At 40.7% G+C, this 16,350-nt stretch overlaps 1 protein-coding gene across 1 annotated transcript in view; it reads right to left on the reverse strand.

Annotated features, from left to right (window-relative positions):
- Positions 1-16,350, reverse strand: part of SNX6 (sorting nexin 6) — a 60,606-nt gene that overhangs the window by 17,077 nt on the left and 27,179 nt on the right. Inside the window, exons 4-7 of the mRNA XM_073610061.1 lie at positions 12,193-12,303; positions 5,666-5,787; positions 3,922-4,045; positions 2,475-2,570 (exon numbers count right to left, since the gene is read on the reverse strand). Of these exons, the coding sequence (XP_073466162.1) occupies positions 2,475-2,570; positions 3,922-4,045; positions 5,666-5,787; positions 12,193-12,303 (453 nt within the window). The remainder of the gene's footprint in view (positions 1-2,474; positions 2,571-3,921; positions 4,046-5,665; positions 5,788-12,192; positions 12,304-16,350) is intronic.

Consider the following 16,350-nt stretch of genomic DNA (forward strand, 5'->3'; position numbering starts at 1 on the left):
AGTACACATAAGATCAAGAAAAATTTGTAACAAACAAAAGTTTAATGGAAACCACTGTATTAAAGGAACTCCTGTTTAAAAACTGGGACCTCCAGGATATCATCCAAAGATTGGCCTCCTGGCATTCCATATGGGACAACCAGATTGAAATACCAGTGTCCAACACAACACGAGAACTGGAGAATTAGCTTAGACTCTACTTCTTATCCCTTTTAACAGGGAAAAATTGTTTAGAAGATATGATAATGGAGGACATTTTATACTCTCCCAATTCTATATCTATCTATATACACACACATATACATATATACACACACATAAATATACATACACACACACACACACACACACAATTGTGCTCACAAGTTTACATACCCTGGCAGAATTTATGATTTCTTGGTTATTTTTCAGAGACTATGAATAACACAAAAACTTTTCTTTCACTCATGGTTAATGTTTGGCTGAAGCCATTAATTATCAATCAACTGTGTTTACGCTTTTTAAATCATAATCACAACAGAAACTACCCAAATGACCCTGATCAAAAGTTTAGATAACCTGGTGATTTTGGCCTGATAACATGCACATGACTTGACATAAAGGGGTTGGAATGGCTATTAAATGGTAACCATCCTCACCTGAGATGTGTTTGCTTGTAATTAGTGTGTGTGTATAAAAGGTCAATTAGTTTCTGGACTCCTGACAGACCCTTGCATCTTTCATCCAGTCCTGCAAATTGGTTGTAGCAATATCACACTATTGGCATCCTTTTCTCCTATACCTTATATGACATTTGGGACAAGATTGGCAACTATTAACACACCAGGAAATATCCAGCCTTCAGATCGTTGCACAGTGGCAGATACTGTGAATGCTCCATACCCCAAGAAGGGGGGGGGGGGGGGGGGGAGTTTCAGTGAGCGCAGCCACAATAAGAGCACGGAAAGAGCACGCATGCTGTGATCACCGTTACAAAGTGAACTATATTTTTTTTGCCAGCACAGAAGCACCTTATTTTTGGATACCTAAAATTTTGGGACTGCACATATACCTGCAATATTATATTATATTCTTTATTTTTAATTTTATTTTTATTTCTAATTTTTAAATTTGAATCCACAAAGTTTTTTGCACTAAAGCACTTTCAAACACAAATGGAATCATTTAATATTTTATAGCAATTTTCTGTGGGAATTCATTGATTTTAGTATATCAGCACAGAGATATTTATTTTGTTTATATTAGTTTGATAATATATCATATGTGTATTTCCTTTGGCCAATAGGACACTGTAAAGTTAATTGTAATAATACTTACATATCCACTAATTAATTTATTTGGGAGTTTAACACAGATATAGAACGGCGCCATATCTACTTTATTTTCTTTTCAATAAATGGCTTCAGCCAAACACTAACCATGAGTGAAAGAAAAGTTTGTGTTATTATTCATATTCTCAGAAAAATGCCCAAGAAATCATAAATTCTGCCAGGGTATGTAAACTTATGAGCACAAGTGTGATTGATTGAGAGATAATATATATATATATATATATATATATATATATATATATATATATATATATATATATATATATATATATATATATATATATATATATATATATATATATATATATATATATATATATATACACACACACACACACACACACACATACACACATACATATATATATATATATATATATATATATATATATATATATATATATATATATATATATGTGTGTGTGTATGTATATACACAAATACATACATATACACAGATAGATATATGCACACACTTTACACGCACATTTTTCTTCTTGACTGAAGCATAAAGTCCTTTCCAAATTCATTATAGGGGTGGCTACCCGGTTACCATGCCATGCAGCCACCCCCTATGATGAAGTCGGAAGAACGAAACGCATCATACAGTGGCTATGCAGCAACCAGAAATAACGTCAGAGCCAGGAACCGGAAGTGACGTACTGGATGTGGCCGTAGGCTCCAGATGTGGTGATACGAGCTTTAGTCACCATTGCCTGATGCCACTTCTACAATGAGATGAGATGATTATATATATTATATTGTCAGAGGCCATTTCTTTCTTTTTCTTCTATGATATGGCAATGATTGAGTAGAATGGAGGAGTGATGCAACGAAAATTCATCCCAGGATTTTGGGTAATATACACAAGCGCTTTATACCAGTCTCGAGAATAAGCGTGAGTTTCTTCCCGAAGGGGCAGGTGTCTCACGTGCACAAGTGATGATCCTTGAAAATTCCTTGTGGATATTCCTATGGGAATTTCCACACCTTATAAGGACTTTATTTGGACTTTCTTATGAACTGTTTGTACATCTTTGGCATTTTTGGATTATTGATTTGGTGATAACTTGTCACAGCACTACTATGAGATTTGAGCGACGGGTGACACTCTTATTTCAAACAGGCCATTTTTCTTCTTACCTTTGTGCTGGACACAATGACTCCATCAGCTGTTTTTACCACACTTTTAAAGAAATCTTCTAATTTTTCTTTCTTGTTTTTTCCTCTGACACTTAACTAGAAAATAAAAAGCAGACGTCCATCATTTAAACCATTGAAATGAGTGATTGCATTCAGATTAGCTCAGGCAGTGATTTACTTATATAACCATGCAAGGAAACATCCAGACAAAGAAGTCATTCATTCTACTATGACAGTCCCCGGAAGCAAGGACATATACTCAGCAATAAGTAGCTATCTTGGCGGATAACAGTATGTTCAGTTACAAATGTGTATGTGGTTATATACAGCAGGCCTGCTTGTGAGAACTTACTAACTAAAGGGAAAGTGACATAAAAACTAGTAACTGTGGGGGGGGGGGGGGGAGTTGTTCAAGAAAGTAAAATGCAGTTGTTAAGTAAAGGCAGGATAGGCTTCCCTTTCACGGATTGCCTAAAGGCAGACAGAGTAGGAGATAGCCTTACAGGTCGAGTGAGGGTGCTCCAGAGGATGAGAGAGAATCTGGAGAAGTTCTGGAGGCAGGTTTGGGAGAAGAGGATGGTGTGGATATTTTGAGATGAGGTTAGTGATGGGGGCAGAGTTGTGAATGGCTTTGTAAGTAATATTTTAAATTTTGTTGGAGGCCAGTGAAGGGACTGGCAGGCACTGAGTGTCAGGTGAGGTTAATGAGTCCACCTTAATACATCATATGCATTTAGATTTGAGATGTCCTTTCTATCATTCCCAATATTTCCAGGCACCATTTACACACATGAAAAGCTATGCAGCTTACAGCATTTTGCAATGACAGAAAACATTGTTGCCCTTAACCTCTTGGTGACAAGCGAACACAAATATGCGGGCCTTGGCGGCAAGCGGCCGCATATTTGTGTGCAATAGTGTAGACAGTGCTGTGTAAGAGGGGGGGGCCTTGCGCGCTTCTGGCAAGTTCCTGATTTCCGTTTGCGATCAGGACTTTTCCGATCATGTGACCGCCGTAACAGCCAATCACAGTGGTCACATGGCCATAAGCCCCGACCTACCTCCCGGCATAGCAAACTCCTTAAAGTGCCGGAGGCATCTGGCGCCAAGGGGTTAAATAAATGTAATTATGTTCTATATAAACATTTAGATACTCATGATATATATTGATCTATATAGATATTCCCTGAAGGTTTACTTTATATAATATATAGGGATAGACTTGTGTACATACATACATACATACACACACACACACACACGAATCTATCCCTATAAAGTAAACCTTCAGGGATGAAGTCACTAAAACATAACGAGCGTTATTTCCTTAACTGAACTGGGACCATAATAATTCTCTTCAAATTACAAACCAGTATTCATATATCTTTTAAGTAATTTCCATACACTCATCTGATGCCTAGAGGAGACAAAATAATACTCAACTTACATCTTGATTGTATTCCAAGAAAACATGAAAATTTAAATCTTTTCTAAGAATTGGATGAGCTGCCACACGACAGAGGAAGACTTCATGCATTGCTACCGTTTTCTTGAAAATAGCCAGGTACTCTCTGAAAGTAATAAGAGGATTTCATTAGCAGAATTTATAAAGTAGAGGGACACATAGCAAATTATTCAGCCTTTTCACTTTCAGACAGAAGATAGAATTGTTTGGCCTGTTAGAGCCCTTTCACGCTAAAGGAGTTTTTCAAGTGCTTTTGCGTTAAAAAAAAACAAACAAAAAAACAAAAACAAAAAACAAAAAGGTGCTTCCCTTTAAAATCAATGAACATGTTCAAACTGGGGCGGTGCGCTTCTGTTGCAGTGAAAAAAATCCTGCTTGCAGCATATCTGGGGAACTAAAACAACCATGGCAAAAATGCACCTGCCCATTGAAAGCAATGGTAAAACAGTGGCAAAAACATGCCTGCAATGCGTTTGAGTCACATGTCCTTTACAAACCGCAAACGCAGTAAAAATTGGATTAGGACAAGAAAGTATAGTGCTACACTCCAAATAATAAACATATAAACTGGGTGAAGGACTGCAGCTGCACACTCGGATCCACAACACAACATTGATAAAGGTCTGGCTACAAGCCACAATAGAGTAAAAAATCCGTAGAAAAATAAAGAAGGGGATAGCCAATACAGAGTAAGGATGACTTTTCCATCAGGGCCTACAGAGAAATGCCACGTATGCATAGACCTGAGACGCTCCCTGACCTTGGAAGAGGACAGAAGCACTGCCTGTTATAGGCCAGAGGTAGGTACAAGGGGGTAAAGATAGTATGGGGAGGGTGAGAGTGCTGGTAGGCTTAGGTTGTTTCAAAGTATAGTTATCCTTTAAAAGAGAAGTATGGGAATTTTTGTTTTTGGAAGAAGAATCATACTTACCTAGGTGAATGCAGTATCATTCCGATGCATCTGTCCCCGACCGGCTCTAAGGCTGAGAGCAGAGCGATCAAACACTGCTGATTTGGTTCTCAGCGCTCCCTGAGCATAGGGCTGGTGACTGTCAGTGGAGCACTGGGCTGTGGAGGGAGTAGGAGCTCGCCGAGAGGCTGAGCTGGGTGCCGGTCCAGGCATGTGGGCGGATCCCGACCATATGGTCACGATCTTTCCTGAGCCTGGACCAGCTCTGATGTCAGCTCGCTCTCCGCTGAAAACGGGTCATAGGAGTGCAGAACAAACTGCACTCCTGTGATCCACAGGAGAAGTTCAGCCAAATGAGCTTTGACTGTACTTCTCCTTTAAAGTGATACTAAAACCTCAGTTTTTTTTGTTAAACATAACATGTTATACTTACCTGCTCTGTGCAGTGGTTTTGCACAGAGCAGCCCCGATCCTCCTCTTCTCGGGTCCCTCTTCTGTGCTCCTGGCCCTCCCTCCTGTTTAGTGCCCCCACAGCAAGCAGCTCACTGACTGATTTACAGAAGCAGGAGCCAATGGCGTTCTGCTGCTGTCTCTGCCAATGAGGAGGGAGAATCCTGGGCTGCTGAGTCTCTCGTGCAACATCACTGGATCGAGAGGGGGCTCAGGGAAGTATTAGGGGGCTGCTGCCCACAGAAGGTTTTTTTTATCTTGGAATGCAGCAAGATAAAAAAAACTTCTGCCTTTAGAACCACTTTAAGTAACTCATGTCTCACAACAGTGTTGAGTACTTCAGTTCACCAATAAATGCAAACTTACGCTTCAAGCTCTTGTTTCATTTTGGTAAACTCCTCCTTGGTCATCGAACCCTCCCCTTCACCAAGTTTTTGCAGTTTCTCTCTGGAGGCATCAAAATCTGGTCTGGGTGGTGCAGGAGGGATCTACATTTATAAGAGCAATTCAGATTAGTAAATGCATGTTATTTTTTCATTTTTTTGTGACAAACCAAATAGGTTGTAGGAGGGTTAGGGCTGCCAAGTTCAGCTGTCTCAAAACCCAACACAACACAACACAAAACTCTTCCAAAAAAAAAAAAAAAAAAAAAAAAAACCACCTCCTTACAGTGCACATATGCAAATAAAGCACAGCGTATACAGGCATGAGGATTAACCTTATTCATAGAAAATAGCCTAAAACCTACATCATTATAAATATAAACCTTCTCCAACCACTTTGACAGGCGAAACCCAAGTCATGAAATGCTCGTAGCTTCCGGTTACTTAGGCCATAGAGATGACTGGACGTTCCCTCCCACTGTCTAATCTGCTGCTAGGATTGCTTTTAAATGAAAGCCGACCGCTGGCTGAAAAGAACAATACCAAGATACCTAAACCTGCAGGCATCATTCTGGTATAACCACTCAGAGTCCAGAAACATAACAGTACGTTGCTGGTCCTTGTTGGGCATATATTGTAATGTTCTTTTTTTCATGCAGCCTGTGGGCTGAACGAAAAAAAGATTGATCGGTGGGTATGCCCACTATTCGAATACTGCCCTGCATCCACCCACTTCTTATGATAGGCATACATGCACCATTTTTTTTTAAACTGTGGTGGTGAAATCACCTCCTACAGCGCTGGAGTCACCGATTTACGTATCTTGAGAGCAAACATTGTAAATATCAAAATATATAAAAGTATGTGCTGCAGCTGAATGGCGTACCTGAAAAGCAAACAATGGTAACAACAAAACATTAACTCAATAAAAACAACTTTTTTTATTGCCATCTGTGCCAAAAAAAAAAAGGAGTAAAAATATATGCCGAAGCATGGGGGCAATCGGCCCCTAATGTTAGGGGCAAATCACCCCTCCACCCCTGCCCCCATGCTGTGGCATAGCTATGAGCAAGCATCATTTGATGTGAAACGTGTTAGCCTTTGATCCCTGTTCTATCCATTTTTGATTTTTATTAATTTTTGCAAATAAAGATGCCTTTTCTATGGAGTGTGGCAGTCCAGGATTTTCTTCCTTCTTCTACACTAGTGTACCTCTGTCTGGACAATTTGGCCTCCAAATTTATAGGTACAACTAGTGCAACTCACAGGCAAAAAGAGCACCTGATTGTCGGAGCCTGCTTCAATCGCTACCAAAAAAAACCTGTTATCGTTCGCAGGGATCAGGCCTGACTCTGCGAATACTGCAGTTATATGTGTTGTGTTTTGTAAGTGACAGTGATCGATTGATACTGCACTTGGGTGGGCTGGGCGGAGGGGCTAAACGAAAGTGCTAGCAGGTTTATGGGCTGATCCCGCCAACGCCGTGTTTTTGGGAACCCTAAACTACTGGGGATGGTAGTATAGAGCTGATTAGAGGTCGACCGATATATCGGCCGGCCGATATTTGGCGTTTTTTTAATTAATCAGCATCGGCAGATTGTGCTGATAAAAAAGGCCGATTATAACTTCAGTGCGACTTGCAAATGACTTCTGTAATAGAAGTCAATGCAAGTTGCCTGATGTCTTCTGTGGAGCTCCTCTCTGGGCAGCCTGCCAAGTCTGATAAAAGAAACTAAAAAGATACAATGTTTCCACTTGTCAATGAACTGAACTCCATGTGTAGGAGTTCTCAGTTTAACCATTTAAAGACTAAATCTTTTCTGACATTTGTTGCTTACAAGTAAAAATCCTTTATTTTCTGCTAGAAAATCACTTAGAACCCCCAAAAATTATATATTTTTTTTTAGCAGAGACCCTAGGGAATAAAATAGCGGTTGCTGCAGTATTTTATGTCACACGGTATTTGCGCAGCGATCTTTCAAACGCAATTTTTTGGGGGAAAAAATACACCAATAAAAAAAAAAAAAAAAAAAATAAGCAGTAAAGTTAGCCCATTTTTTTTTTCGTCCAAAAGTTTTGGATTACCTGTTTAAATGTAAGAAATTTTCTGTATCACTTATTACTTAAGGCTGCTCTCACACTGGAGCGGGCAGGCGTTGACGGTAAAACGCTGATAGTTTTAGCGGCGCTTTACCGTCATTTTAGCGGCGCTATTCAGCTGCTAGCATGGCGCTTATAACCCAGCTGGCGCCCGAGAAAGGGGTTGAATACGCCCGTGAAGCGCTGCTGCCGAATTGCTTTACAGGCGTTTCGGCAGCGGTGCGCATTCATTTCAATGGGTAGGAATGGTGGAGGAGCGGTATACACCGCTCCAAAGATGCTGCTTGCAGGGCTTTAACATCCTGCCAGCGCATCGCCTCAGTGTGAAAGCACTTGGGCTTTCACACTGAGACTGCAGGGGAGCCGCTTTGCAGGCACTTTACAGGCATTATTTTTAGCCCAAAAGCGCCTGAAAAATGCCCCATTGTGAAAGGGGTCTGTTAGATTTTATGAGATGAAGGGAAAAAAAAAAAAAAAAAAAAAAATCAGCATCATATAATCGGCCATTGCGATTTCTAAATATCGACATCGGCCAGGGAAAAACCCATATTGGTCGACCTCTAGATCTGATCAGATCAAAGATAAAACCCAACTGATGTCACCCGCCGGGCGATCAGGGGGTTAAACCTTTATTAAGTAAATATGTGGCGGGTGCCCTAACGCTATAAAAAAAAAAAAAAAAAAAAAAACTAACCAGCGTCACCCGTGACACTAATACGGTGATCACTGATGACAGGGGGTGGAAGGGTTAAAACCTTTATTCGGTAATATATGGGGTTACCCTGACGCTATAGAAGACTGACGGTAATACTAACTAGCCTCACCTGTGACACCAAAAATACAGTGATCAGAATATAGATCTATGCACTATATTTTTGACAGAGGGTGAAAGGGTTAACTGGGGGGTGATCAAAGGGTTAAACCTTTATTAGGGGGGTACCCTAGACCTACCTGGGCTTACTACTAGCTGCTCTAACGCTGATTAGTGTCACAAATGACACTAGTACAGTGATCAGTGAAAAATATGAAAACTGCACTTTGTGACACGGTGACAGGGAATGAAGGGGTTAACTGGGGGGGGGGATCCGGGGGTGAAATGTGTGCCTACGTGTACTGGTGTTAGTGCAACTCACAGATGTCCTCTCTCCTCTCACTGGAACTGAAAAGGATTCCACGAGGGGAAATGGCATCACTTCCTCTGTCTGTGTTTACATTTACAGGCAGAGAGACCACTATTATCGGAAACCGGACCACCGGCCAAAGAAGAGGATACCTGGGTTATGGCAGCTAGGTGCTGCCGTAACAACGATATTCCTCTTCAAAATTAGGACGTATATCGGCGTGCAGCGGTCTGGAAGTGGTTAATAATTATGCTACCAAAATGAGTGTGTGCTGTAAATGGCCTCCAGCAGTGGTCGTGCATTTCTTCTTGCTGGAGGCTGCCATTTTGCTGAAGCCCAGAGCCCCAGCAGTAAATCATAAAGCGAAACTAAATCCATTGATTTAACGGTTTCTAAAAAACAGTTACAGTCTTGGAATGCCAGGATTGCTGTCATATTTGCTTGTGTCCTCAACCAAACCATCAAATGGCTGGTGTCATAACTGATCACATGTGTAGTATCATGGCAGTTGCAGATCAAACAGAAGCAGCTTCCTTGGCTGTACAGGATAAGAGAATTTATTTCTACTTCAAAGTGTCACTAAACCCACATCATAAACTATCAATTAATGGTGTATTACATGCTGTTCATACTCACTCAGTCACTATGAGATTTGTTTTCTGTATTCTGCTGCTCTCCATCTCCCCCTTCTGTTCATGTCCCCAATTTAGCTAGGGATTTTGCATCCATGGTGGCAACTCTGCACATGCTCAGTTTTCAGTGAGTTTCTATGCTGAGCATTTCCTCCCCGTCACATCTGAGCAGCCCATGTGACTAGAGTCACACACATGGGTGTATACACAGTGGTAAATGACAGCCCACTCCCTCCTTCCTCCTCTATGCCCACTAATCAGCTAAACACAATGGGTGCGGGATAAATTAATGGTGGCTTCTTATTCTAACACACAGGCTGGAGAGGCACGATACAGCCTGTGACTGGCAGAAATCTGCCCGCACCATGTTATCTCCACAAAATAATAAAGATTTCATTTCAAATATATATTTGTAGGACAATTTAAAAACAGTTTATTGATGTTATTTATTTTTTCTCCATATACCAATTTTTTTTTTCAACATGTGACCAGCAGCAGAGGACTAGAAGCTCCTCCTGCTTATGTTTTCCCGCAGACAGGCTAGGAAAGAGCTAGACCAGATGACAGCTGTATATTGAGTAGTAAAAAAAGTACTTTTTTTGTTTATTAACCACTTAAGGACCAGCCTCGTTTTGGATTTTAGGCGTAAACAGGTTTTTTTGCTAGAAAATTACTTAGAACCCCCAAACATTATATAGTTTTTTTTCTAACACCCTAGAGAATAAAATGGCAGTCAATGCAATACTTTTTTTTGCACCGTATTTGCGCAGTTATAAGCGCACTTTTTTTTGCAAAAAAAAAAAAAAATTAACTTTTTTGAATAAAAAAAAAAATAAGACAACAGTAAAGTTAGCCCAATTTTTTTTTTTATATTGTGAAATATAATGTTACACCAAGTAAATTGATACCCAACATGTCGCACTTCAAAATTGCGCCTGCTCATGGAATGGCGGCAAACTTTTACCCTTAAAAATCGCCATAGGCAAGGTTTAAAAAATTCTACAGGTTGCATGTTGTGTTACAGAGGAGGTCTAGGGCTAGAATTATTGCTCTTGCTCTACCGGTCGCGGTGATACCTCACATGTGGTTTGACCACCGTTTTCATATGCGGGCGCTACTCACGTATGCGTTCGCTTCTGCGAGCGAGCTCGTCGGGACAGGGGGTTTAAAAAAAATAATTTTTTCTTATTTATTTTTTTTTTACTTTATTTTTTCACTGTTTAAAAAAAAAAAAAATTGGATCCCTTTTATACCTATTACAAGGAATGTAAACATCCCTTGTAATGGAAAAAAGCATGACATTGCTCGCATACATTTGTGAGATATCACTGCAAATGTCAGAGTGATCGCAGTAATTCTAGATTACTTTACCTCTAAAGTGATAACCTGTAAAGACTTTTAAAGAGTCAGCTATGGATATTTTTAGGTACTTTAGCCATTTGACAGGCATGCAAATTTTTAAATCTCGACCTGTTTGGTATCGATTACTCGGCACAACATCATATCTTTGACCAAAATATTGGGTATTGTATTGTGTGCACTAAAAGTGTATTTGCTTCCCTGAAAATGTGCATTTGATAAAAGGGTTGCAAAAATATCATGCAACATAAAAAGATTGCAACAACCACCATTCTATTATCCAGGGTCTTTGCTTTCAGAAAATATATAATGTTTGGGGTTTCAAAGTAATTTTCTAGCAAAAAAAAAAAAAAAAAAAAAAGATTTTAACCTGTAAGTGAGAAATGTCAGAATTGGCCTCTTTTTTTCTTATTTTACATCAATTGTGTAGCTCAAAACTGCCTGGCATCAGTCCCAAATTCAAGTAGTAAAATCCACATTACAGTGCAGCCCCCCTTTACATTACAGTGCCCCTTTACATTACAGTGCCCCTTTACATTACAGTGCAGCCCCCCTTTACATTACAGTGCAGCCCCCCCTTTACAGAAAAGTCCCTGTTACATTAATGTAAAGGGGCACTGATGTAAAGGGGACTGCACTGTAATGTAAAAGGGGGTTGTGCTGTGAAGTGGAACGGAGGACGCCGACAAAGGGGGGGGCTGAGGACAGACTCTGAATATCCCATCCCCTGACCCGTCCACAACAGCCAACACACCCACCAACTCCCTCTCCCAGAAGTCCTCCTTCCCCCCAGTCTCTGGGAAAATTGGCTGCCGCATGCCAAAAAGATTGGAGACCGCTGATCTACACCATCTACATTGGAAATCTAAAAAAACTTTTTTTCTATGCTTTCCACATCTGATGAATACAGACACATAAAAATGAGGAGTTTGGTATTGAATTTATACAGCCAAGACACAGTTGTATGTCTACATAATTCCCGTTATCTGCCTGTCCGGTATACATTCTTTGCCTGGCTGATAAACGCATACAATCAGCTTTTCCAAATCAAACTGTTATTTTTGCCTCGCTCCACTGTAATTACACAAGGTGTTATTAGCTACATTTTTCAGCACAGATGGCCCTGGCAGCTTACTTCTTGTTCATGGGAGCTCAGAAAAATATATTAATTAGAAAATATGCAATCCCAAGATAAGTATTTAAAAATATTCACAGCAAAGCTACACACAAAGCATGCTATGGGAGCTCATGAAGCACAATAAATGAAGTATAAGGGCAGGCGATATTATCACACTTACAATATATCCTGCATATTCCTCATTTTCCACAAAGGAATCATGCAGCCATATGAACTCTTCATGCTGTCTCACCACAGAGAACTCGTTCTGCTTGAAGTTTGGTAATGAACTCTGGAGGGGGAAAAAAAAAAAAAAATTAAGAAATGACATAACGGTCATAGAAAATGCATGCCTCATTTATTTTATATATGTTTCACTGCATCTTAACATCCTGCAACTGGCAGAGAATACACCGCTTCTTGTTTACAAAACTTAAGAATTGAGGGTCTGGCAGGTTCTGTATACCAAACAGTAGTAGATGTGATGGTGAGCACTAGGCTCTCTTTCCATTATTCTTTACAGAGCCATTACTGACAGACATTGTCAGGTACTAAAAACATAGCACCAAATACACGCATTACCCCAATCCAGATTATTATTATTATACAGGATTTATATAGCGCCGACAGTTTGCGTATCGCTTTACAACTTGAGGGTAGACAGTACAACTACAATACACTATAATACAGTAGGAATCAGAGAGCCCTGTTCGTAATTATTTAGATATAGATCAGGGATTATCCACACGGTATCCCCTCTAAAAAGGGGCCCATTAAACATATAGTCCACTATACCAACATATAGGTGTAGATTACTGTACCAGAAAACTGTAAAAAAAGAAAAATGGGCAGGCCCCCAACAGAAAGCAGGTACTATTAGGTAATACTATTAATTTGACTTAATACAAAAATATATTTCATTAACGGACATCAATAAGTATCAAAAACGTACAAAATAGTTACCACCACCCATCACAAAATTAAAAAATGACAAAGTTGTCATGCGTTTAAAAAAAAAAAAAAAAACAGAGTCCAGACTCAGATGTTACTTTGCAGACAAAAGCAAAAACTCAACCTAGTTCCTCAAGCATCGGGGGTCTCTCCCAGTGCCACTACCACACCACTTTACAGTGTACATATGCAAATAGATGGAAGAATATGCGAATAGATAGAAGTGCAAGTTGACAAACACTGATATAATGGGAAAAATGAACAAAGAGCAGTGCAGGATGCATGCCTACATCACTCTTCTAAGCGGATCAAATGCAACAGATGCTTCACCTAAATTACAAAATGGAAGCAAGCCCCTTTGGTAATTAAGAGCCAGCTATTCCATATTCTATGCTGTGTGTGTGAAAGACACAGCAGAACAGTTCACCTGGAGCTGCATGCTCCATTCCCTCTGCCTGCCCCCGCTCTCCCCCTCAACCGCTCAGCTAAATGAACAGGAACGACTTAACAATGCAGACTTTGCTTGTGAAGTGTAATCATTGTACAAGCAGAGAGAAGAATGGAAGCTGTCTGCTAACAGCTCACATCCTGTATGCCAGGCCTGACCTGGCGGGGGTCCGCCAAAGTTTTCTACAGTGAAAACTGCCACAATCCCTCTGTTAAATTAGGCGTGGAACCCGTACAAGTTTCTATTTCACTCTAAAATAGAACCTGCCATGGTTGGTACAGAAAGAGCTGAAACAGGTTTGCTTGGTAATGTGGCACACGCCATATGTGCTAGAAGCTTGGGTAATTCCCTGGAATGTCTTCTCCAAGACTACTTTTTACTTGCTTCAATGGGCAGCAAGAGGTCAAAAGGGAAGGGGGAGTGTTAAAAATAGAGTTGGTCTTTAGGCTCCGTTCACACCTAGGTGTCCCGGATCGGGTGCGGAATCGCCACGATCCTGACCGTGATTTGGAATCGCCACAAAAGCGGGACATGCTTACGATCCCGATTACTTTTAATGGCACCAAGTTCCGGAGCTTCTCTTGGGCAACAGGCATCCTGCAATTTTACCATGATTCGCCAGGCGACAACTGCGGCAAAATAGCGTCATGATTGGGGTGCCATTGAAAGCAAATGGGATTGCAAGTGTGTCCCGTGTTTTGCTAGATAAAACATGCAGAGCACATTACACCCAGACAATAGTGGGAGTGCTGAGTGCAAAAATAAACAAATACATAAATAAAAGTGTTATAGCTGACCAATAATAAATCAGAAATAACCATTAGTGCATAAATCTCCAAAGTGCACAGTGCTACATCAAACACACAATATAAGTGTCCAATCAAAACATATAAAATAAAATTAAAATAAAATATAAAAAATATGGGAATATAAAACTCTTCCTGTGAATCTATTAAAGTTCAAAACAGTGTATATCCAGAGATATAAAAAGGTGCCCAAAATCAGTGTCCATAAATCAGTGAAGCTCCTGCATCTTGTCCTTCCAAAGGTGCAACACCATAAAAACGTGCTTTAGTGTCTTCCAGTGACCCCCCACAAGCATATACGCTCACCTTCCTGCGTGTGACACAGTAATTAAACTCTGTCAAACACGCTTTGGAGACACTCCTGTGCTCTAATGGAATCAGCTCTGTAGACCTTCAATGCTCCCAGTCATGATTTTATATGCAAAAGAAAAGAAACTACATAGCGCAACATTGTATGATAATATAAAGTGCTTTATTAAAAAAAAAAAAAAAAAAACAACCTTTCTCCCCTTGCAGGGGTACTCACATGCTGCAGGTGCGTAAGTGCACCATCCTAAGCAAGTAAAACTAAAACAAGCCGATCTCGCGGTATGGCGTGCAGTGCAGTGTACGTCTCGAACTCTCCTCTCTCTCTGCTGACAGCTCCGTCCAGGCCCCTCCCCTACGCGTGTTCTGGGAGCATTGAAGGTCATGACTGGGAGCATTGAAGGTCTACACAGCTGATTCCATTAGAGCACAGGAGTGTCTCCAAAGCGTGTTTGACAGAGTTTAATTACTGTGTCACACGCAGGAAGGTGAGCGTATATGCTTGTGGGGGTCACTGGAAGACACTAAAGCACGTTTTTATGGTGTTGCACCTTTGGAAGGACAAGATGCAGGAGCTTCACTGATTTATGGACACTGATTTTGGGCACCTTTATATCTCTGGATATACACGGTTTTGAACTTTAATAGATTCACAGGAAGATTTTTATATTCCCATATTTTTTATATTTTATTTTAATTTTATTTTATATGTTTTGATTGGACACTTATATTGTGTGTTTGATGTAGCACTGTGCACTTTGGAGATTTATGCACTAATGGTTATTTCTGATTTATTATTGGTCAGCTATAACACTTTTATTTATGTATTTGTTTATTTTTGCACTCAGCACTTATGGTTATTATTGGAATGTTAATTTTTATCTAGCGCAGACACATTTTTTTTCTATACACCACTTACATGATTATGGAACGTGATTAAGTGTTTGCAGCTGGTTTCTACTCAGGATTGCTTTTATATTATATTTCATATACCTCATATTCTAGCATTTTATTAGGCATTGACCCGTATGTGGCTCGCAAGGTTTGTTTATTATTTTAGACAATAGTGGGAGATCTCCTCCTGACAAACTGGACAGAGACAGAAGAACAATGACCAGGGTGAGGTGAAAGGCTGAAAGTGCCTTAAAAACGGAGCTTCACCCAAAAGGGGAAGTTCTGCTTGTTTGCGTCCTCACCCCCCCATCCTCTCAAACAACTGGCAGTTTTTGGGGTGGGGAGCGGGTACCTGGTTTTGACAGGTACCTGCCCCCACTTCCAGGCGGATCGCCATAGCAATCCAAACAGTTTGGCCCCCCCTCTCCTTCCCCTGCATCCTACTGGGAAACATCACAGGTCCCAAAAGACAGCGGGACCATTCAGAAAGTGCACTGTGGCTCGGGCAAGCACAGTGGGATGCCAGCTGTGAGGCCACAAGGCTTCACTGCCGGATTCTCTTAGTTAAGATGCCGGCACCTGAACCCAAATCCAATTGAAGAATCGGCTTGGGTGAGGATAGCACTGGATCCCTGGATAGGTAAGTGTCTTTATATTAAAAGTCAGCAACTACAATATTTGTAGCTGCTGACTTAATTTTTTGAGGGAGACTGGATCTCCTCTTTAGGAGGGAAGGAAGTTCTGGGTTTAAATACCACCTTATGGCCAGAAAGGGTTCTTTATAGCAGGGGTCCCCAAGCACCGGCCGTGGCCCACTACTGGCCCATGGCCTCAATGCAGTCGGGCCGCAGGACAGGTGTGGCATCAGAGCCAGGCGTACGGCATGTTGGAGCCAGGCGGGCGGGATATCTGAGCCAGGCAGGCGGGCTCTGAG

The sequence above is a fragment of the Aquarana catesbeiana genome, linkage group LG13 (genome assembly GCF_042186555.1).
Source record: "Aquarana catesbeiana isolate 2022-GZ linkage group LG13, ASM4218655v1, whole genome shotgun sequence".
Taxonomy (NCBI): Eukaryota; Metazoa; Chordata; class Amphibia; order Anura; family Ranidae; genus Aquarana; species Aquarana catesbeiana.